Below are 21,926 nucleotides of genomic sequence, written 5' to 3'. Positions count from 1 at the left end.
AACACTAAATAATAAATTGACGTACTAATTTAATTTTTTTTGGTAGAAATAATTTAATTAATTATTCACCGAATGCAATTTCATTAATTTATAAATTAATTAATTACATCCTGCAAACTAATTAATCAATTAAATACTCAACACTTAAGACCATTAATCAATTACCTTGACACAAAGTATCAATTAATCAATTAATTAACCACCAATTAATTACCTTGACATTTTACTGTCAATCAATTAACTAATTTCACCTCTCCAATGTATTGTTCTATAAGTTCTAACTCAGATGTTCGATGTGCACGATCCTATGGGACTGTCCTTAGCTAGCAATGGGCTCACAGCCCACAAACAGTAAGTGGGTTCTAGCAAACCATTACTGCCCCTAACCAAGACATAATTTCAGCAGTCTAAAGATGCAGAGACCCTGTAGTTATCTCTTAATGTCTTTTACCATTTGATATCGATATGATAAACTAGAGGCATGGCAGCTCTCATCCTCTCTGTTGTTTATGATATTTCTTGATCTTAAGTAGATTAATGAATCAGATAAGCAAACTACTTATTAGGGTGTGGCCACACGCTTATCAATCTCACTTATCAAGTGGCCTGTGACATCATCTCACTATTGCATGAGCGGTAATTCCATCACTTCAATATCAATACCAACGTGTTCACCTGTTCACCCAATCATACCCGTATTTGGCATCCTGTTACAGACCTGTTAGGCGTATGTCAAAGTGAACCGGATCCCACATTGATATTATAATGAAATCTAGTCTGAAGACAGTTAGAGACCTACTTAAGAAAACTAATGACACAACCACCATGTAGTTTTCTCGGGCAGATCGATCCAGTCACATGTATACAACATGTACCCATATTCACAACTGACTTATCAAGTGCTATAGCTAGTATCAATTACTACCATACAATCGTCGAATATACAAGTCTGTGGTCCTAATCATTCCAATGATAGAATAAACTTGGGATATGGTTTTACGATTATCAATCAATGGATTCTCTATTCATATTATATCACAAGATATAAATGAACTAGATTAATGCCTTTATTAATGTGACACAAATACATTTTATAAGAACCAATGCCTATGAACTAGGGCACTCCAACACTTTTATGGTTATTATTGCTCGTTGTAGTCTTTTATTGCTCTTTGTAGTTATTTTTCTTTCCTTTGTGGATCTTATACTGGCTATAGCATGTATGAGTTTATTTTCGTGATGTATTTTGTACCTTTTAAGTTAATGAAATGAGATATGACATTTCTATCAAAAAAAAAAAACTTAAAATGTTAAGTTCTTTCAAAAAAAACATTTTTAAGTTAAATATTTTGATTTGTCAAAATAAGTGATTTTTAACTTAATTAATTAACTAATTTAAGTGGTGGAGAAACATCCGTTATCAAACGCATTTAAATTAAATAAATGTTTAACATTTTAATTTAAGTGATTAAGTGGTTATCTAAAAAAAAGAAGGGAAAATTACAAAACTAGGTCAAATTGGAGGCCCATTTACATATTTAGCCCATTTACTCAACCTACTACATATATAGACTGATTTTGTGTGACTTTCCCATAATACCCTCAATATTTACGCGCGTCTCGCCCCCTCCCATCTGACTTCGCAGATTCCATATCATGCGAAGCCTGCGAAGCTAAAGTTTGGTTTACTTGATGAATTTAGTTCGCATATGCGAAACCTGGATATGTTTTGAAGCTAATTCGCGAAGTGGTATATAACAAAAAAATGGCAAACAACAACGGATTCTAACATTAAAATCATAACATTATCAAAATTTACAACAAGATTGCCACAATAACAACATTAAAATCATAACACTATCAAAATTTACAACAAGATTGCCACAATAAACTCCTAACAAAGCACTTCAAAGTGAACCTAACTAACCCGGTACCAATTTTAAATCGGATGAGTAATCTTGGTGTGCATCGTGGGACACATCCATCCCAAAAGGTATGGACTTCCATTTCTCATCCCAAAAATGGCAGTCCAGATCTTTTGGGATGGACGTGTCTCACGGTGCACACCAAGATTACTCATCCGATTCAAAATTGGTATCGGATTAGTTAGGTTCACTTTGAAGATTGGCACCATGGGATGGACGTGTCCCATGGTGCACCCCAAGATTGGCACAATCTCTCCTAACTAACCATTTCAGGAGTGAATGTGTCAATCTTGAGGGAAGTTCATCCCTATATAGGAAGGAAAATCATCTCCCCTGCAGCCCAGTACGCCGCCTTCCAAAAAGGGATGTTACGTATTCAACCACCTTCAGAAAAAATTAATCGTGTTAGGCAGCGACAAAGACGATTTTGGCTTCGCGAAATGAGGATTAGCGAAGCATGCGAATGTAAATGTGCAGGGAAAGAGGTGATTTTACTTCGCTAATCGATTTTTTCGCGAGGTATGTGATGTCTGAAACGTGACGATCTACGTCGCATATCGATGCTTTCGCGAAGTCTGCGAGGACTGAAACGTGACGATCTATTCGCAGACTTCGCGAACTAATCGATTCGCGAGGTAGATCCACACGTTTCAGACTCTTTCTCTTCGCAGATCTTCGCGAAATCATCGATTCACGAAGTAGATCGTCACTTTCCAGGCTCTTTCTCTTCTCAAAGCTTCGCGAAACCATCGATTCACGAAGTGTATTCATGAAAAAACAATAGATACTTACATTTTTCGCCCATTTCACCCCCAAAAGCGACAATAACAATAAGATAACATGGGGAAAACGAAGGAAATAACGTAGAATAACCATTTCTAACATGGTAACAAGAAGAAAGAAACCAAGTAACGAACAGGAAGATGAAGAACCATGACTTCGTTTTCTAGGGTTAGGAAGTTGCAGAATCAAGAGATGAAGAGAGGAAAAAGAGAAATTCATTGTGATTTTGACGAAATGGGGCAGATTTCGTGCAATTTAAAGGAAGAAAGGAAGATCAAAAGTCTTCAAATCATTAATGCAGGAGCCAACTTTTCGCATAACCAAGGAAATATGGGGAGGGAGCGGCCGTTCGCGATGTGGTGGGAAGTGGGAAGGTTAGGGATATTATGGGAAAGTCACACAAAATCAGTTTAGATATGTAATAGGTTGAGTAAATGAGTTAAATATGTAAATGAGCCTCCAATTTGACCTAGTTTTATAATTTTTCAAAAAAGGAATTTGTTTTAGTCCTTTGATACAGGGCTTTAGTCCTTTGATAATGGCCTGTTAGTCTTTTGAGATTTTTTTGCTTTTCAAATTTTACCCTCACTTTCATTTTATACCGAATTAGCTCCTTGAATTTCCAATCGTTCTAATGTAACCACACTAATTCCAGTTCATATAAATTAGATCCCTTAATACTTTCACATTAATCCCCACTTGTTTATATTGTCTCAATCTAATCCACCCTAACTTCATTATCAAAAAAAAAAAAAAAAAATCCACCCTAACTTCCAAATGGACCCCCTACTTTTTATAATTCTATATAATTGACCTCGTATACCCTTGATTTCTCCAATTAAATCCCTCCACATTTTAAATTGAACCCAATTGTCCAAATTAAATTCAATTGAACTCGTCCACGTCTCAAATTGATTGATTGTTTAAATTGAGTTCAATTGAACCCTTCGCATTTCAATCTTACCCCTATTGTTAAATATAGTCCGGTTAAACACTTTTATATTTCGATTTCCCCCTTGGTTTATTTAAATTCTTAATTCAGCCTCCAAACACTTTAATTCATGCAAGTAGGTCCATTCACGTTGTAATTAAACCCCATTTGTTTTTTACCTTTATTTCACCCCTTAATTCTTATTTTTTGCTTTATAAATCAAGTAATTAATTATTCAGTGATGCCAATGAGAGTTGGTCCGAGTGGTAAGACATTGAACATTTGCTTGATAGGTTTGAAGTTCGATTTCTCCACTCCGTCAAAATTTAGCCCTCATTAGTAGGTGATCTATAAATTCTACCGTAAACCCTCATTGGTAGGGGATCCAGTAATTAAATTAATCAATTTTCAATTTAACATTATTTTATTTTTTTCATTATCATAAAATTCGTAGCATATTTTCCACTTAGTAACTTATTTTCTCTCGACAATCAAATTCCTCATTTCAAAATCATTGGGCATCATCTATCCCAATTTCGTTAAACGGTATATATATATAAAAATAAAAAATTGTGCTTGATTGGAGAGTTTTTTAAAGGTTTGGACTTCATTGCTGATTTATGTAGAAACAGGGGGCTAATGGATTTTGCTACCATAGTTTAGGGGGCAAACGAGATTTATGCCTTTTAACTAGTGTATATCTTCTCTTTCCCATCTCAGATCTTACAAAACCCTAGCTGCTGCATATTCTCTATTTTCTTTCTCCATTAACGGCTCCACCGTAAATCCGGCGCCAGTAATTGTTCACGGCCACCGAGATCTTCAATCGCCGACGTGCACTAATCCGGCTCCAGACTCTTCGTTAAGGTAAATTTTTTTGACATTGAAAGCTTTACTGGTATATTCTTTGTTTATTTCATAATCTTTACAGTAGTTTTTTCATGCTATTATTCTCTCGACAATTACTTGTAATTATTTTTGAACTTTGTTCGGTTTCCGATTTTGAGTGGATTCAAGGGAAGGAATGAAGCTGTACTTTCTGATTTTGTTTTTTCTATACTTCATTGGATGATTTATCACAGTTCAAGCGTGATTATTGAGTTGATGATTTATGCTTTTCTGGTGTAAATGTTGTAACAAATCTGCTTGGATTGGAACTGAAGCTTTTACCTTGTGAAATGTTACTTTTCTGGAGTACATATGCTAGAGGCTCTTTGTGGTTTATAATATGTTTTGGCCAATTAATGCTCTGAACGTCAATTTTGGTTATTCTCGCACTGTTCAATTGGTGTTCGTGTGCCACTGCAGTAGTTGATGACGTTATTAGTGTACACAACTTGCAATGCTCATAGAAGTTGACTAGTGAGTGACTTCATAAATTTGTTAGCAGAAAAAATGGTGAGTTAGTGTTTTGAACGATGCTCTGAGGTGCATGTATAATGCTGAAAACCGAGGGAAGCACAAGATCAGACCTTCCTCTAACTGTATAATGCTCTGTGGTTTCATAGTTGTTGTTTGCATTTGTTTGGTTTACAAGTTTGCTTTGTTCTTGTTTATTTAGTTTAGCAGATTTAGAGGTTGGGATCCGGTCCCCAGCAATTCAGAATACCATTGAGAATTTAAAATTTCTATTTGTTCACTGAAGTTGTACTCTTCTTGATAGATCTTCTTTCCTCGTCGTTTTGTTCCTGGGATTAGCCTGGAAACTGTTTACTTTTCATGTTTGAGCTAGCTGGTTCTGTAGTATTATTATCAGATCACAATATCTATTATAATATTTCTGGTTTCAGTATAAGGTTCATTTTTTCACCATATCTTGCCATGCATATAGAAATTGACTTGTGAGTGACATTTCTTAAATATGTTAGCAGCAAAGATGGTGAGAATTAGCGTTTTGAACGATGCTCTGAAGTGCATGTACAATGCTGAAAAACGAGGGAAACGCCAAGCCATGATCAGGCCATCCTCGAAAGTGGTCATAAAATTTCTGATTGTCATGCAAAAGCATGGTATATGTTAATTTTTACTTTTGTTTTGCGTTTTACTCTTACTGGAAAAGAGTGTCTGATTTATGAGTATGTCTTTGCTTTTATGTAGGGTATATCGGCGAGTTCGAGTTCGTTGATGACCACAGATCAGGGAAAATTGTGGTGGAACTGAACGGAAGGTTGAACAAATGCGGGGTTATCAGCCCCCGTTTTGACATCGGTGTCAAAGAAATTGAAGGATGGACTGCCAGGTTACTTCCATCCAGACAGGTACACAAATAAATCTTGATATCCTCTTGAGCCATATAGCCAATTTCTCTTTTTCTTCACTTAATATTGTGCCAACTTCGTACATCTCTGGAAGTATTTGCATGTCTTGATATAGGGTAAATTACATTCATGGGCTCTGAACTATAGCACAACTAATGTTCAGACCCTTAAACTTCATTGACATAAAAATCCTTGATTTTCACATTACTGTAACACTAAATCAACAAAAATTCATTAAAAGTTTAGTGAAATGACGAGGGTCAAAGACCAAAATAGGTATTTGACTGTAATTTTCGGTGACAGATAAAAAAGAGTTAATAATGTAGTCAAACCTGTCTAGTTCATCATTTTGTTATTCGTTTTATACATATTTTTGTTGATTTGGACTTTAACGTTATATAGATATGTAATGTTTAAGGATTTTTATACCTAGAAATGAAGTTCCAGGGGGCATAATGTTAATCTCGCCACTCTCTTGATTTAATTTTGAAGCTTCTGATTAATTGGCTTTGCTTTTAGTCTTTGACATCTTCAATGATCTACGTTGCAGTTCGGTTACATCGTGTTGACTACATCTGCTGGGATCATGGACCACGAAGAGGCTAGAAGAAAAAATGTCGGGGGCAAAGTTCTTGGTTTCTTTTACTAGGCTCGTCATTCCTTTTCTTTTCTTTGTTTTGCTTGCGAAAATTTTCCATTGAGGATTTTTTTTGAACAACTTATGATCTTAGTCAAGTAGTTCTTTTGCTTGACATATTTTGCAGTTAACGTACAGATTAGATTATTCGGGCATTCTCTTCGGTATTTTTATGTTCTTAAATCTCTAAATTTTATGGTATTAGTAAGCATAATCATCTATGGAAAACAATCTTGACCTTGTGGTATGAAACCATCTTGACATATTTACATATGATTAGGGCTGTCGATCTCTTACATGACAACATGATTTTTTGTTGTCATTTTCATAAATGGTGGTTCTGCTTGATATGATTGTCATTTTTGTTGTGTAACATGATTATAACATAACTTGTTTTGACACTCTACATAATATGGGTCAACTTTGCCTCTCTAATTGGGCTTGTAAGATTAATTACATTTAACACATAAATTCAAGTTTTAAAAAGTATCTAAACTTGTTTCAAACAAAAAAAAAAGGGTATCTAAACTTGAGTCTAGATATTGCCAATTGAAAGATATTGCCTTGCGTCTTCTTTTAGCAGTTACCTTTTATTAGGATTTTCTAAAACTTAGGGATCACTTGACATTTTATATAATAAATTTATCATATTTGATAGGTAGTGGATAATTTTGGATAATTTTTTTAAATGCATTAATTTGTATTTATTTCAGCATTTGTCATTTGTGAATTTCATGTAAATAAATTTATCATATTTGATAGACAGACGGTTGGAACTATTTTTTCATCAATTAATCTAGTGATAAGGGTAGAAATGGAGTAGGTATTATTATTGATCGGGAGTATATTGATGATGTAGTAGCGGTGTCTGGGAAGAGCGATAGAATTATGAGTGTTAAGCTAGTGATAGGGGATGAGGTTGTGAATGTCATCAGTGCATATGCCCACAAATAGGATTAAATGTCTCTATAAGACAAGCTTTTTGGGAGGACTTAGAGGAAGTGGTGCAACAAGTTCCTAGGGATGAAAAGATGATACTGGGGGGTGATCTCAATGGATACGTGGGTTCTAGGCGAGATGGGTTTGAGAGTGTTCATGGAGGGTATGGTTTTGGAGATAAGAATGAAGCACGAAATGATATTTTGGAATTCGCATCAGCCTATGACTTGAGTATCATGAACACATGGTTTATGAAGAGAACATCCCACTTAGTGACTTATCGGAGTGGCGGTAATGCGAGCCAAATTGACTTCTTCTTAGTAAGGGGTGCTTGGAGAAAGAGTTATATTGATTGTAAGGTGATCCCTGGTGAGAGTACGACAACCCAACATAGAGTAGTGGTGCTTGATTTTCGAAGTAGGAAATGCATAAGAAAACGAACACCACAAGTGGAGACTAAGATTAAGTGTTGGAAATTGCAAGGGGAGAATCAACAAAAATTTGTGGATGAGATGACCAAAAAAGATATTTGGATTTGTAATATGGATTTAGATATAGATTCGATATGGACTAAGATGGAGCATAGTATAAGGGAAGTAGCGAAGGAAGTTCTAGGGGAATCTAAAGGTAGCATGCCACCGGGTAAGGACACATCTTGGTGGACAGAAGAAGTACGACAAGCAGTAAAGAGTAAGCGAGAATCCTATAAAATATTGGGGAATGTAGGAGTGACGAGAACTACGAAAAATACAAAGAGGCTAAAAGGGAAGTAAAGAAGGTCATACGAGATGCTAGAGCAAAGGTGAATCGGGATCTGTATACAAGATTGGATACGAAAGAAGGGGAAAAAACATATATAGAATTGCTCGGATGAGAGATAGGAAGACGCGAGATCTAGGAAAAGTTAAATGTGTGAAGGATGTGGACCAGAAAGTCCTAGTTGGAGATAAGGATATCAAGGAACGATGGAGGTCCTATTTTGATGACTTATTTAATGGAGATCGCAGACAAGATGTTGGAGATATAATTATCCCTCACGATATGATAAATCATGAATGCCTGCGGAGAATTCAAAAGGGTGAAGTCAAAATGGCATCAAATAAGATGAGGTTGAAGAAAGCAGTAGGACCTGATGGCATCCTTATTGAGATTTGGAGATGTTTGGGAGAGAGAGGAATCGAATAGTTGACGACGTTCTTCAACAAAATTTAGAGAAACAATAAGATGCCATCAGAATGGAGGAAAAGTATCTTAATCCCTTTGTATAAGAACAAAGGCGATGTCCAAGATTGTGCCAAGTATTGAGGAATCAAATTAATGAGTCACACTATGAAACTTTGGGAGCGAGTGATTGAACAAAGGCTAAGGAGGATGGTGAAGATCTCGGAAAACCAGTTTGGCTTTATTCCGGGAAGATCAACTATGGAAGCCATCCATCTAATGAGACAATTAATGGAGCACTATCAAAATAAGAAGAAAGACTTGCATATGGTTTTCATTGACTTGAAGAAAGCATACGATAAGGTACCAAGGGAAGTACTTTGGTGGGCCTTGATAAGGAAAGGCATTTCGCGGAAATATATTGACATCATAAAGGACATGTATGAGGGAGCATGCACGAGTGTACGTACTAGTGTTGGGAAGACTGAAGAGTTCCCTATTACGATTGGAGTGCATCAAGGTTCCGCACTAAGCCCTTTTTTTTGCCATCGTTATGGATGAACTAACAAGTTCACTTCAAGATGGTATACCATGGTGCATGTTGTTTGCAGATGATATTGTGTTGGTTGATGAGACGAAAGGAGTATAGAGAAAGTTGGAACTATGAAGATAAACTCTAGAATCTAGAGGCTTTAAGTTGAGCCGAAGTAAGACAGAATATTTGGAGTGTAAGTTTAGCGGCCATAGGAGTAGGGAGGTAGGGACAATCACCCTAGATGGGAGAGTTGTTCAGGCATCGGATTGCTTCCGGTATTTAGGATCTATTATCCAAACGGATGGAGAAGTAGATGGAGATGTTGCTCATAGGATTAAATCTGGTTGGTCGAAGTGGAAGAGTGCTATGGGTTTCCTTTGTGACCCTGACATGCCTAATAGATTGAAGGGAAAATTCTACCGCACGGCAATCAGACCAGCATTGTTATATGGTACGGAGTGTTGGGCAGTGAAACACTGTCACATCCATAAGATGTCGGTGGCGGAGATGCGTACGTTGAGATGGATGTGTGGTCATACGAGAAAGGATCGGGTGAGTAATGAAATAATTAGGACAAAAGTAGGGGTTACATCTATTGAGAATAAAATGAGAGAAAACCGACTAAGGTGGTTTGGCCATGTGAGACGTATAGCGCTTGATGCGCCGGTTAGGAGGACCAAAGAGTGGCAAAGGGATGTAGTGGTGAGGGGTAGGGGAAGACCTAAGCAAACTTGGAGGAGGGTGATCGAGAGTGATATGAGTTTACTGGGAATTGAGGAAAATATGGTAGTGGATAGGACGGAGTGGAGGGAGCGAATTTGTGTCGCTGACACGACTTGATGTCACAGTTTTATATGATGGTTCATGTTAGCCTACTCCGAATCATTCCGGGACTAAGGCTTTGTTGTTGTTGTTGTTTAGTGTCTACCAAGGGTAATCTTTGTCATTCTGGGAAGGCGCTCTAATGAGTCATTGGAAACGTGTCAGTCTTCGGTTAGCTATGTCCAGTTCATCCTGTGACATCGTCAGGTACTGCACCATTCCATGTACCAACCAAGCGTGCTGCCAGGTGTCGAGGTTTTATTGGGCCTATGACCTTCGAACCTCTAAAGTATCAGACAATGTGCTTTCTTATTTGGTCCCTATTATTTATGCAACCATTTATATTGACCCATCCAATAGTTACTTCTTTCTAACCGTACGGTTGTTGGGATGGACAGTAAGGATTTTTTCACGTGGCTGAAGAGTGTTGTTCGCATCTTGATGAAATATTCATTTTTCTAGATCAGACAATTTCTGTGAATCCTCGAGATCCGAAGGATTAACATTGATCCACGTGTAAAAGATGTTTCTATAGAATATTTTTTAGGGTTTAAAGATTTTTAATATTTTGACAAGTCAACAAAAAAATCTTACCTATCAATATTAGATAGGGTAAATTACAAAAATGGATCAAATGGGAGGCCCATTTACATATTTAACCCATTTACTCAACCTACTACATATCTAGACTGATTTTGTGTGACTTTTCCATAATACCCCTAACCTTCCCACTTCCCCCTTACGCGAACGTTCTCTCTCCTCTTCTCCTTGGGTGCCCAAAATGGCTGTTGGCTCCTCTATTAATGATTCCAAGACTTTTGATCTTTCTTTAAATTGCACGAAATCTGCACCATTTCTCCAAATCAAAATGTATTTCTCTTTTTCCTCTCTTCATCTCTTGATTCTGCAACTTCCTAATCCTAGAAAACGAAGCCATGGTTCTCCATCTTCCCGTTCCTGCTCGTTACTTGGTTTCTTTCTTCTTGTTACCATCAAAGAAATGGTCATTCTACGTTATTTCCATCGTTTTTTCCAGTTTATCATATTGTTATTGTCGCTTTTAAGGGTGAAAGGCGCGGAAAATGTAAGTATATGCTGTTTCTTCTACGTTTTTCCATAAAATCACTTCGCGTAGTCGATGATTTTGCGACGATCTGTGAAGAGAAAGAGCCTGAAACGTGTGGATCTACTTCGCGAATCGATTAGTTCGCGAAGTCCGCGAGTAGAAAAGTTCATGATTTCACTTGCAGACTTCGCGAAAGCATCGATATGCGACGTAGATCGTCACGTTTCAGACCTTGCAAACTTCGTGAAAACATCGATTCGCGAAGTAAAATCATCATTTTCCCTGCACATTTACATTCGCATGCTTCGCTAATCCTCATTTCGCGAAGCCAAAATCGACTTTTTTCCTGCCTAACACGATTAATTTTTCCTGAAGGTGGTTGATTACATAACATCCCTTTCTGGAAGGCGGCGTATTGGGCTGCAGGGGAGATGACTTTCCTCCTTGTATAGGGAGAAATTTCCCTCAAGATTGGCACATTCACTTTGAAATGATTGGTTAGGAGAGATTGTGCCAATCTTGGTGTGCACCGTGGGACACGTCCATCCCAAAAGGTCTGGACTTCCATTTATCATCCCAAAAGGTCTGGACTTCCTATAGAGCGAGAAATTTCCGTCTAGATTCGTCACGTTGACTTTGAAATGATTTGTTAGAAGTTTATTGTGCATTCTTGTTGTCAATTTTGATAATGTTATAATTTTAAGGTTGTTATTGTGGCAATCTTATTGTAAATTTTGATAATGTTATGATTTTAATGTTAGAATCCGTTGTTGTTTGACATTTTTTGTTATATACCACTTCGCGAATTAGCTTCAAAACACATCCAGACTTCGCATATGCTAATTAAATTCATTAAGTAAACCAAACATTAGCTTCGCGGTCGAATCTGCGAAGTCAAACGGGATGGAGACAGACGCGCGTAAATATTGAAGGTATTATGGAAAAGTCACACAAAAACATTCTGATATGTAGTAGGTTGAATAAATGGATAAAATATGTAAATGAGCCTCCTATTTGATCTAGTTTTGTAATTTACCCTGATAGCTAATTGAAAAATAAAATAATAATTTTAAACAACGTAAATTCTAAAATTACAATAACTTTCAAATGAATAGAAGAAGAAGCTTCTAAGGTGCAAAATATTTTTATGTGTTCATATAAGATATACTATTCGTTTCAGCCAATTTAAGAACAAAATAATAATTTTATTAAATTGAAGAACATTAATAATAAAATTACAATAAATTGGATATAATAAACTTTAAAATGAATGAAAGAAGAAGATTCTAAGGTCTAATGAGACCAATCTCTTTAAGATAAATTTTGCTGCGATCGATAATTATCTCATAAGATACAATAGAAGTGCGAGTCAAACTCTAATTTTGTGCGTCGAGTTATCATCAGAACACCCAGAAATAGAACGATGAATCGAAACAGAAGTTCTACTAGCTAAATAAAATTTGACGCAAAGGAAAATTTTCAGACATTATTTATCTTTTTTGATGAGCCAAAAATCACTTTTACAAACGGACTATTTGGAGAGTTTTGTAAAGGTTGTAGGGACTTCATTCCTTATTTACGTAGAATGAGGAGCTAATTGATTTTGCTCCTATAGTTTAGGGGCAAATGAGATTTATGCCTTTTAACTAGAGTATATATTCTCTGACTTTCCCATCTCAGATCTTATAAAACCCTAGCTGCGGCATATTCTCTATTTTCTTTCCCCAGTAACGACGCCACTACCTGTCTGCCAGCCACATAGCCGGCGCCAGTAATTGTTCACCGCCACCGAAATCTTCTTTCGCCGACGTGCCACTAATTCGGATCCACACTCTTCGTTAAGGTAAAAAGAATTTGGACGTTGAAGGCTTTACTGATCTTTTCTTTGTTTATTTCGCAATCTTCACAGTTGCTTTTCATGCTATTATTCTCTCGACAATTACTTGTAATTTTTTTTGAATTTTGTTCGGTTTCCGATTTTGAGTGGATTTAAGGGAAGGAATGAAGCTATACTTTCTGATTTTGTTTTTTCTATACTTTTATGGTTTAAATGTTGTTACGAACCTGATTGGATTGGAGCTGCAGCTTTGTCCTTGTGAAATGGTACTCTTGACTTGTTTAGCATACCAGTAGAATTTTCCACTCTCTGACTGCTATGATATTTTAAATGATTCTTTACTTTACAAGAATTGTAGGAAGTTTCTCTCATATATGATAGAGGCTCTTTGCGGTTTATAATATGTTTTGGCCTATTAATGCTCTGATCTTCAATTTTGGTCAATTTTGGTTATTCTCTTACGGTTCAATTGGGGGTGGTGTGCCTATGCAGTAGTTTACTACTTTATTAGTGTACACAACTTTCCATGCTCATAGAAGTTGACTTGAAGTTGACTTGTGAGTGACTTCTTAAATTTGTTAGCTGCAAAAATGGTGAGTTAGTGTTTTGAATGATGCTCTGAGGTGCATGTATAATGCTGAAAACTTAGTGAAGCAGATGATCGAGCCTTCCTCAAACTGAATGGAAGGTTGTACAAACGTGGGGTTTAGTTGTTTTTTCCATAATTGTTGTTTGTATTTGTTTGGTTTACAAGTTTGCTTTGTTCTTGTTTATGTAGTCTAGCAGATTTAGAGGTTGGGCTCCGGTTCCCAGCAATTCAGAATATCATTGAGAATTTAACATTTCTATTTGTTCATTGAAGTTTGCTTATACTCTTCTTGCTAAATCTTCTTTCCTCTTCATTTTGTTCCTGGGATTAGCCTGGAAACTTTTTATTTTTCTTGTTTGGGCTATCTGGTTTTGTAGTATTATTATCATATCACATTATCTATTATGATCTTACGGGTTTCAGTATAAGTTCATTTTCATTTTGTCACCATATCTTGCCATACATATAGAAATTGACTTGTGACATTTCTTAAATATTTTAGCAGCAAAGATGGTGAGAATTAGCGTTTTGAACGATGCTCTGAAGTGCATGTACAATGCTGAAAAACGAGGGAAACGCCAAGCCATGATCAGGCCTTCCTCGAAAGTCGTCATAAAATTTCTGATTGTCATGCAAAAGCATGGTATATGTTAATTTTTACTTTTGTTTTGCATTTCACTCTTCCTAGAAAAGAGTGTCTAATTTATGCTTATGTCTTTGCTTTTATGTAGGATATATCGGAGAGTTCGAGTTCGTTGACGACCATAGGTCGGGTAAAATTGTGGTGGAACTGAACGGAAGGTTGAACAAATGCGGGGTTATCAGCCCCCGTTTCGACATAGGTGTGAAAGAAATCGAAGGATGGACTGCCAGGTTGCTTCCCTCCCGACAGGTACACAAATAAATCTAGATATCCTCTTGAGCCATATAGCCAATTTCTCATCTTTCACTTCATATTGCGCCAACTTGATATACCTTTGGAAGTATGTGTATTTCTTGAATCTTGATATGGGATGAATTACATCCATAGGCCCTGAACTATATAGTGCAACTAATATTCAGACCCCTAAACTTCATTGACCTAAAAATCCTTGATTTTCACATTACTGTAACACTAAATCAACAAAAAATCATTAAAAGTTTAACGAAAAGATGATGGTAAAATAGGTATTTGACTGTAATTATCCATGACATACATGGATAAAGAAAGAGTGAATAATAGGTCATCATTTTGTTATTCTTTATGTCCACGGATTTTTGTTGATTTGGACTTCAATGTGTAATGTTTAAGGATTTTTATTCCTAGAAATTTCTAGGGGCCATAATGTTAATCTCGCTACCCTCTTGATATATTTGACTGGTGGTTTTCTCCTAGTAATTGACTGACCAAGCGAATTTGGTCAGTTACCATACCATAAGATCTAAGCTTATTAAAATCCTACGGTGGAGATTAAAATCATCGTACGGTTAAGATTCACATCTTCTAGATTTAATGGTGACTAACCCAATTCACTTGGCTAGTCACTGACTAGTTGAAAATTTACTGTATATTTGACATCTTCAATGATCTATGTTGCAGTTCGGTTACATCGTCTTGACTACTTCTGCGGGGATTATGGACCATGAAGAGGCCAGAAGAAAAAATGTTGGTGGCAAAGTTCTTGGTTTCTTCTACTAGGCTCAGCATATCTTTTTTGTTATTTGTTTTATTTGCGAAAATTTTAGTGTTTATTTGAGGATTTTTTTTGAACACCTTGTGACATCTTTTGCAGTTAACATACAAATTAGAGTCATTCGTGCATTCTCTTCAGTATTTTTATGTTCTTAAATCTCCAAATTTTATTGTATTAGCAAGTATAAACATTTATAGGAACAATCTTGACCTAGTGGTATGAAACCATCTTGACCTTTTACATATGGTTAGGTCTATTGATCGATTTCTCATATGACAACAGGAATTATAAAAATGGTTCTGCATGGTTGTCATTTTTTGTTCTAGAACATATATAACATAACAACCTGTTTTGATTTAATTGGGCTTATAAGATTAATTTGGTTTAAATTATGTTTGGTGATTTTTTTAGGGCTTTCTACAAAATCATAATTAGTTGTAAAATTTCAATTAAATCATAATGTAAAAATTAATTTTTAATATAGTATATTTTTTATATTCTAAATTAAAAAAATTTAGATATCAATTCATAAATTTTAAATTCTAAAGAATATATTTTAGGTTCATAATTTATAAACTCTATAATGATTTATTTTATTTTTTTATAAAAATAATTATATATTTCATTAGATGCAAGTACAATAGAAAAGTAAAGTAGTAAGAAATAAAATCTCATCTAACCATAAGCTAAAACCTAATATAAGGTCAAGAAAAACTATAAAGAGCTCAAAAAAAAATATCCATAAAAGGTACAACTAAAATAAAAAAAACAAATTTTCTTCAAAAAATAAAAAAATAAAAAAACAACAATCTCATATTTCTCTTGAATCCAAATCCGTATGAAAGTAGCTACAAATCAATTATCATTATCATCTAGTTTACAAATGCTATTATCATCTAGTTTACAAATGCTGTTCTGTAAGACATCTGAATTGGTTTTTGTACTGAAATGTCATCTAGCTCAGATCATGTCCCATCGCCCAATGATATGCATTTTCATCAAAGTTCTTTATCTTCTTTATGTGGTATCCCACAACTTAACTATGCCAGACCCAGCTACTTCCTACAGTAGATCCTTATACTTTACTCTTTTGAAGCGCAATTTTATGTTTTTGTGCATGCGTTTAAGGCAAAACCTATGCTCCACATTGAGCATAAGTTCTTTGAACGACTCAACAAGTCCCTATATAAAAATAACAATTGGTTATATATCATACATAACGGTAACATTTCCAACAAATTCTTAACAATGACACTCATAATGATAGAATACATAACAGTAACATTCCAACAAATTCATAACAACCACATGAAACTAACATTCTGCTGATCAGACATATACACCCATCCAGTTTCTTTTACACTCCCATAATCATCTTATAGTGCTTGCAAAAACTATGACCATGATTCCTTATATTCTGTGTCCACCACAACAATTGCAAGAGGGAATATGTTCCCATTCCCATCCCTTGCAATTGCAGAGAGTATGTAGCCTCCCATACAACTTTTTAAGTTATAACCATCCAAGCAAATCAATGGTCTAAGCCATACAAAGTACCTTTACTTTTGTGCAGTCAACCTGTAGTACATATACTTGATCACCACTATCTCTCTTGGAATACTACTGATCTCAACATCATCTCTATTCTCATCTTGGACTAGTGTCAATTCTGTCCTAAGTATCACTTTGCTGTCTAGGTTGATTGATCTGATGGTCTGTGCATAATCATATAGACGACAATATTGTTCTTTGACCTCACGCTGGATGATCTCACTTGTGGCCTTCTTTGCTCTGTAACACTTGGCCGTAGACACATTGAAACCCAAATCTCTTTTAATTTCCTTTGGACAACATGAATTTTCCATTCTTCATCATCTCTGAAATCCTCTAGATATTTCTCAGCAATGAATTGGCTTGTGATCAAGTGGTTATCATACTCTCTTGGGTAACTGTGAACGAGTTTAAATGACTTTATTCTAAAAGTAAGGCTGTCACCCACTTTAGATGCCCTAATGTGAAATTTCACAATCCGGAAACTTGCATCCAACATCTACAACGTCCTTGCAGTTCTTCTTAAAGTAATAAGAATACCCTCTACTAACAGCCCAACATCTTCAAGCTTTTCTGAATTGATCAGCAGAAACAAATCTCATGCCTAGGCTCAACTCAATATTCTTGTTACCCCTATACTGAGCATTTGGCTCAGGCCTCTCATTATCTAAACCTTGTAGACTTTCCAATTCATCATCTAGATCAGGAGCATGTTCATTAAATTGTCTCATTTGCTCTTCGCCCAACTCTTCTCCTGGTCTATTTTGTGTTGCTTCATTGCCTGACCGAGGTTGTTGTTCTGGAACTAGCTCATTGAATGGTACATATTGTGGATTAGCTAATGGTGTAGATTGTGGTTCATTCAATGGTACAAATTATGGCTTAGCTTATGGTGCAGATTGTGGTACAAATTGTGGCTCAACTTCCTCAAACAATGAGCAATCTTCAAAGTCAAGTGACACCGCATCACCAAAGCTCACTACATCATCTTCTGAGCCCTCCACATAATCACTATCATTATCGTCCCCAAAATCATCTCCAACATCCCCTGTAAATCCCATATACAAATCATCACTAATATAAGAATCTCCACCAGCACCACTAACAGATCAATTATCAGATTCATGAATATCATGCATCATATCAGCCCTTGCATTATGCCCTGCCTCATCAGCCCCCGCATTATACCCTGCCTCATCAGCACTTTCATCACTAACAACAAGCCTCACATATGGTACAACATGAGTCATGTCCATATTGACTGGTGGGCTAAGGGCTTCAAAGTAAATATCCCATTCTGGATGATCCTTGTTTGCTACACACATGAAGGCTATGTTTTTATCATCCACGATCTCTTTATAAGAGACCTCACCTGTCAAACCAATCACATGATACCACATGCGACATCCATGTCTAAACCCCAGGTCCCTATAATACCCTAAAAGCTGAAAATATGACAAGTCTTTATCCACATCCACCTCTGCTACATTCCCTCCAATATACTCCATAGAATCGTCATATGATGACCAATTCCCCCCAAAATGAAATACCAGGGTTATCCGATCAGTCATAATCTGATGCAAATAAAATGTGCAGAAATTTAGTATAGATACCAAACATCCAAACACGAAAGCACAACAGGCATACATGACATGTAAACAATTAAAAAGGAGACAAAAAAGCATAAATTTGTATCAAATGGTACTAAAAACATACGGGAATACCCACGAACAGTAACAAAAACCCTAAATCGCTCAACAAAAACTAAATCGATAACTTTTACATGGTAGGTTTTCATACCATGTATGACACGCCAACCAAAGTAAGCAAACCAAAATATTGTATTCAACTTCTCTATTTGCAAAGCAGAAATGAAGCAAGCATAACGCTTTGTAATGCAAAACTCCGGTGTAAATCGTTCGTTTTGCTGCTCTATTACTCGTTCGTTGTATTTTACAGAGGAGAAATGTTGATAATCATGAATGCATTAGGGCTTGAGGTACGGTGGGTTGGAAGGTTCTAGGAAGAAGATGAAGACGAGGAAAAAGATCAAGAGTCTAAGCTTTTAAATAGTTTAAATAATTTTTTTTTGGCCTTTTATATTAGCAATTTTTTAATGACAAAACTACCCATTGCCACGTCATCAGACTTAACGGATGGAAGACCGTCGTCACGATTTTGGTAATGGTGACAATCACAAGGTTGTGTTTATAAAAAAAATACCACAAGTACCCATCTGCAAATCGGCTAAACCGCAGAGTAGTTATTTGTAATTAACCCAATAATTTATTAGTCCTTACATTTATACCTAACACACTGTTAACTCGTCGTATTTTTATAATATATTATAAGTTCTTAATTTGTTTTATTCAACAGTTCAATCCCTTATAGAGGGACTAAACTGTTTAATAATTCAAATATCTGAGAGATTGGACTGTTGTGTAGAATAAAAACTAACAAATTTATAATGTATTATTAATATATGAGGTTTATACAATATGTCATTACCAATTTAACCTATCGTGGAGGGTATTAATATTGTCAATACAAGGACGGGAATATGAATCTTTTGGACATGATTTGTTTAGGTCCGTGAAGTTGACGGATATTCTCGATTTTCTGTTGTCCTTCTTTACCAGAACCACGTTCGATACTATAGGACGCAGTGGATTTCCTTGATATGGTCGCAATTGATTAATTTGTGAACCTCATATTTGATGACTTTCTGTTTCTTTGGTCCATGATTCTTTCTTTTCTGCATAACTGGCTCTACCTCCGGATGTATGTTCAAGGTGTGCGCCATAACTTTTAGTGCCACTCCTATAACGTCCTTGGGTCACTAATCTTTGTAGGCCCTTCTTCTCTTTAATGTGCGATCCTAAAAGGTCTACCGACGATGACATTGATAACTCCTCAAGGGGCTCTTTCCTTTACCATATATTTTTTCCTTTCCGTTGGGGTGCCTTTACTTCCTTATACATGAAACAATTAAGTATCCCTCTCTGTGCTAATTCAGTGAGCTCGGTCGTTAGTTACCTGTAATCTTCCATGTCACGTCCTTCCCCCTTGTGAAAGTCACAGTAGGCTCTATTGCTATGTTGTCCCAATTTTTTTTAACTTCGAGGGCTAGTCGATGCGCTGCTTATTTTTCTTTACCCAATATAAAACTTTCTTTTTGAGAGTGTTGAAAGGTATAAAGTTCCTTTTAGGTTGTTCTTTCGATCTTCGATGCTCCCTGTCTCTATCTCCCCTTTGGTGTTTTTTAGAGTTTTGCTTGTGGGATAAACAATCGTTGGTACTAGAGCTTTTAAGTAAGGGATTGATCATATAACTGTCCCACTTGACGAAGTCTCTAGCCCATCGCATTAGCCTGAGAATATTTTGAGCTGCCACGTGGTAAGTTATTGGGATAAGGCCTCACTCCAGCAGCTTGCTACCATGACCAATATTATCGCATCAACACTCAGATTGTGAATTAAGATCGCTACCTTCTAGAACCTTTCCACCCAATCTCAGAGGGATTCTCATGGTTCATGAACTAGATAGTTGAGATATTGAATGGTTTTGCTTTCAGGAGTGGAAGTGACAAAGTCTTGGGTGAATTCGTTGCCCATTTGATCGAAGGATTTAATGGACCAGTGGAGAAGCTGCTCATACCAATAAGCTGCCACATCTTTTAAAGTAATTGGAAAGAGTCGACATATGATAACACTGATGGCATTTGTGGTCTCTAGAGCTATTCGTTAATTCTTAACGTGAGTCGTGGGTCGCCGGACCCGTCGTATTTTTCCAAATAGGGGTATTTTATCCTTTGAGGCAGTATCTCCCTCCGAATGCATAAATAGAGTGAAAATGTTGTATTTGTTACCCACGACATCAAAGAGTACGCAGGTGAACCTCCTAATGCGTTCCACATCTCCCTTTGGATAAGCTCTGTTGAAACACCTTTCCACAAGACTTTGATTTGACAAAATCATCCATGATTAAGAGGCAATTAAATTTAGATGCTTTGATTTAATTGTACTAATATGTTTGTTAAATATTGAGTGCAAAAATATATAAAGTAAAGACAGGACAAAAGTCAGCACAAGCAAAGCTGAGTAGAACGGAACTCAGTATGACAGAATGAAAGCTGAGTGGAGTAGGACTCAGAAGCAAAACGAGGCTGACTAAAATCGAAGACTTCTTCAGGAGGGGTTAAACAGAACGGAGCTGACCTAGAAGGAACTCAGCATGAACGTTGAACATTCGAAGAGAACAAACGAAGCTGAGTGACAGTCAGGACAGCATGAAGGATCCGTTCACTAAAGGACAAAGTCTGCCAATCCTCTGCACCAATAATTGGAACCTCGAATACACCTAAAAGACTAATTCCAAGAGTCATGGGACGTTGGATTATTGGTAAAAGACAACTGGCACAAACAGACAAGCCAGACGCAAAAAGACAAATCTGACGCCTGAAGAAAACAGAGAAAGGGAATGGCGGTGCAGTCTGAAGCTGTCCAGAAATTGTTCCCCAAAAGAGCCGTTTTGGTGTTAACGGTTAAGACATTTCAAAATGATCAAATCTACAGTTTTCCTTCTATAAAAGGACAATCGAAAAACTTGGATAATCACTGAAGTATCAAAAGAAAAATACAAGAGAGAAAGTTTTAAAAGCACTCAAATACAAAAAGGATCTTACACCAACTTTTCTATTCTATGTGTAAATGCTAGATTGATTTGTAATCATCTAAAGTGTTCTTTAGTTAAAAAAGAACAAATCTGTGATCAATAGGAATATTGAGAGTGTAAAGCTGAGTGTTTGGTTGTAAGCATTTCAGTGGTAGAGAAATCTAGGTGCTGGGTTGTAGCACTTAGTAGGAGTTGAGTAGACGAATAGAGGAAGGTACTCTTGCATATTCAACTGCCTTGTAATTGGTTTGTGCTCTACCGTTAAAGAGCTCAGTATTGGATTCAAAAAGCCCGGAGGACTCTGGGGACTGGACGTAGGCAGAGAGGCCGAACCAGGATAAGTGATACTGAGTAATCTCTGAACTCTCTTTTATAATTGCATGTGTTGTTTGCTATATTTACTCAGCATATAAATTGCCTAAGCTGACCTTGAGTAAATAAGTGGTGCTGAGTTAAGAAGCTGACCTCCAAGAGTGTCAATTCTCAACTCACAAGAAAACAACTTTAGTCAACATCTGACTAAAGCTGTCTTCAAACATATCTCA

The 21,926-nt window shown here is 36.4% G+C and overlaps 2 protein-coding genes across 4 annotated transcripts; both read left to right on the top strand.

Moving 5' to 3' along the window:
- The first annotated feature begins 4,346 nt into the window (after positions 1-4,346).
- On the top strand, positions 4,347-6,689 carry LOC136221553 (small ribosomal subunit protein uS8z/uS8w). Of its 2 annotated transcripts, none has more exons than XM_066008928.1 (4): positions 4,347-4,506; positions 5,511-5,648; positions 5,737-5,897; positions 6,448-6,689. In XM_066008928.1, the coding sequence occupies exons 2-4, from the start codon at positions 5,516-5,518 to the stop codon at positions 6,544-6,546; spliced, it is 393 nt and encodes a 130-aa protein (XP_065865000.1). In that variant the 5' UTR covers positions 4,347-4,506; positions 5,511-5,515; the 3' UTR covers positions 6,547-6,689. The 2 variants fall into 2 exon arrangements, with proteins under 2 accessions (XP_065865000.1, XP_065865001.1); XM_066008929.1 differs by having other exon boundaries at positions 4,353-4,506; positions 5,508-5,648.
- Positions 6,690-12,739: 6,050 nt separating this feature from the next.
- On the top strand, positions 12,740-15,284 carry LOC136224177 (small ribosomal subunit protein uS8z/uS8w). Of its 2 annotated transcripts, none has more exons than XM_066012440.1 (4): positions 12,740-12,900; positions 13,986-14,126; positions 14,215-14,375; positions 15,063-15,284. In XM_066012440.1, the coding sequence occupies exons 2-4, from the start codon at positions 13,994-13,996 to the stop codon at positions 15,159-15,161; spliced, it is 393 nt and encodes a 130-aa protein (XP_065868512.1). In that variant the 5' UTR covers positions 12,740-12,900; positions 13,986-13,993; the 3' UTR covers positions 15,162-15,284. The 2 variants fall into 2 exon arrangements, with proteins under 2 accessions (XP_065868512.1, XP_065868513.1); XM_066012441.1 differs by having other exon boundaries at positions 12,741-12,900; positions 13,989-14,126.
- The last annotated feature ends 6,642 nt before the right edge of the window (positions 15,285-21,926 follow it).

Source organism: Euphorbia lathyris, chromosome 3 (assembly GCF_963576675.1).
Source record: "Euphorbia lathyris chromosome 3, ddEupLath1.1, whole genome shotgun sequence".
Classification (NCBI taxonomy): Eukaryota; Viridiplantae; Streptophyta; class Magnoliopsida; order Malpighiales; family Euphorbiaceae; genus Euphorbia; species Euphorbia lathyris.
This window is presented reverse-complemented; position numbering and strand designations above follow the sequence as displayed.

Coding starts and splice junctions, on each gene's coding strand:
- LOC136221553 (XM_066008928.1), top strand. CDS start 5,516: ATGGTGAGAATTAGCGTTTTGAACGATGCTCTGAAGTGCATGTACAAT. Junction 5,649..5,736: donor GATTGTCATGCAAAAGCATG/GTATATGTTAAT, acceptor GCTTTTATGTAG/GGTATATCGGCGAGTTCGAG. Junction 5,898..6,447: donor GGTTACTTCCATCCAGACAG/GTACACAAATAA, acceptor TCTACGTTGCAG/TTCGGTTACATCGTGTTGAC.
- LOC136224177 (XM_066012440.1), top strand. CDS start 13,994: ATGGTGAGAATTAGCGTTTTGAACGATGCTCTGAAGTGCATGTACAAT. Junction 14,127..14,214: donor GATTGTCATGCAAAAGCATG/GTATATGTTAAT, acceptor GCTTTTATGTAG/GATATATCGGAGAGTTCGAG. Junction 14,376..15,062: donor GGTTGCTTCCCTCCCGACAG/GTACACAAATAA, acceptor TCTATGTTGCAG/TTCGGTTACATCGTCTTGAC.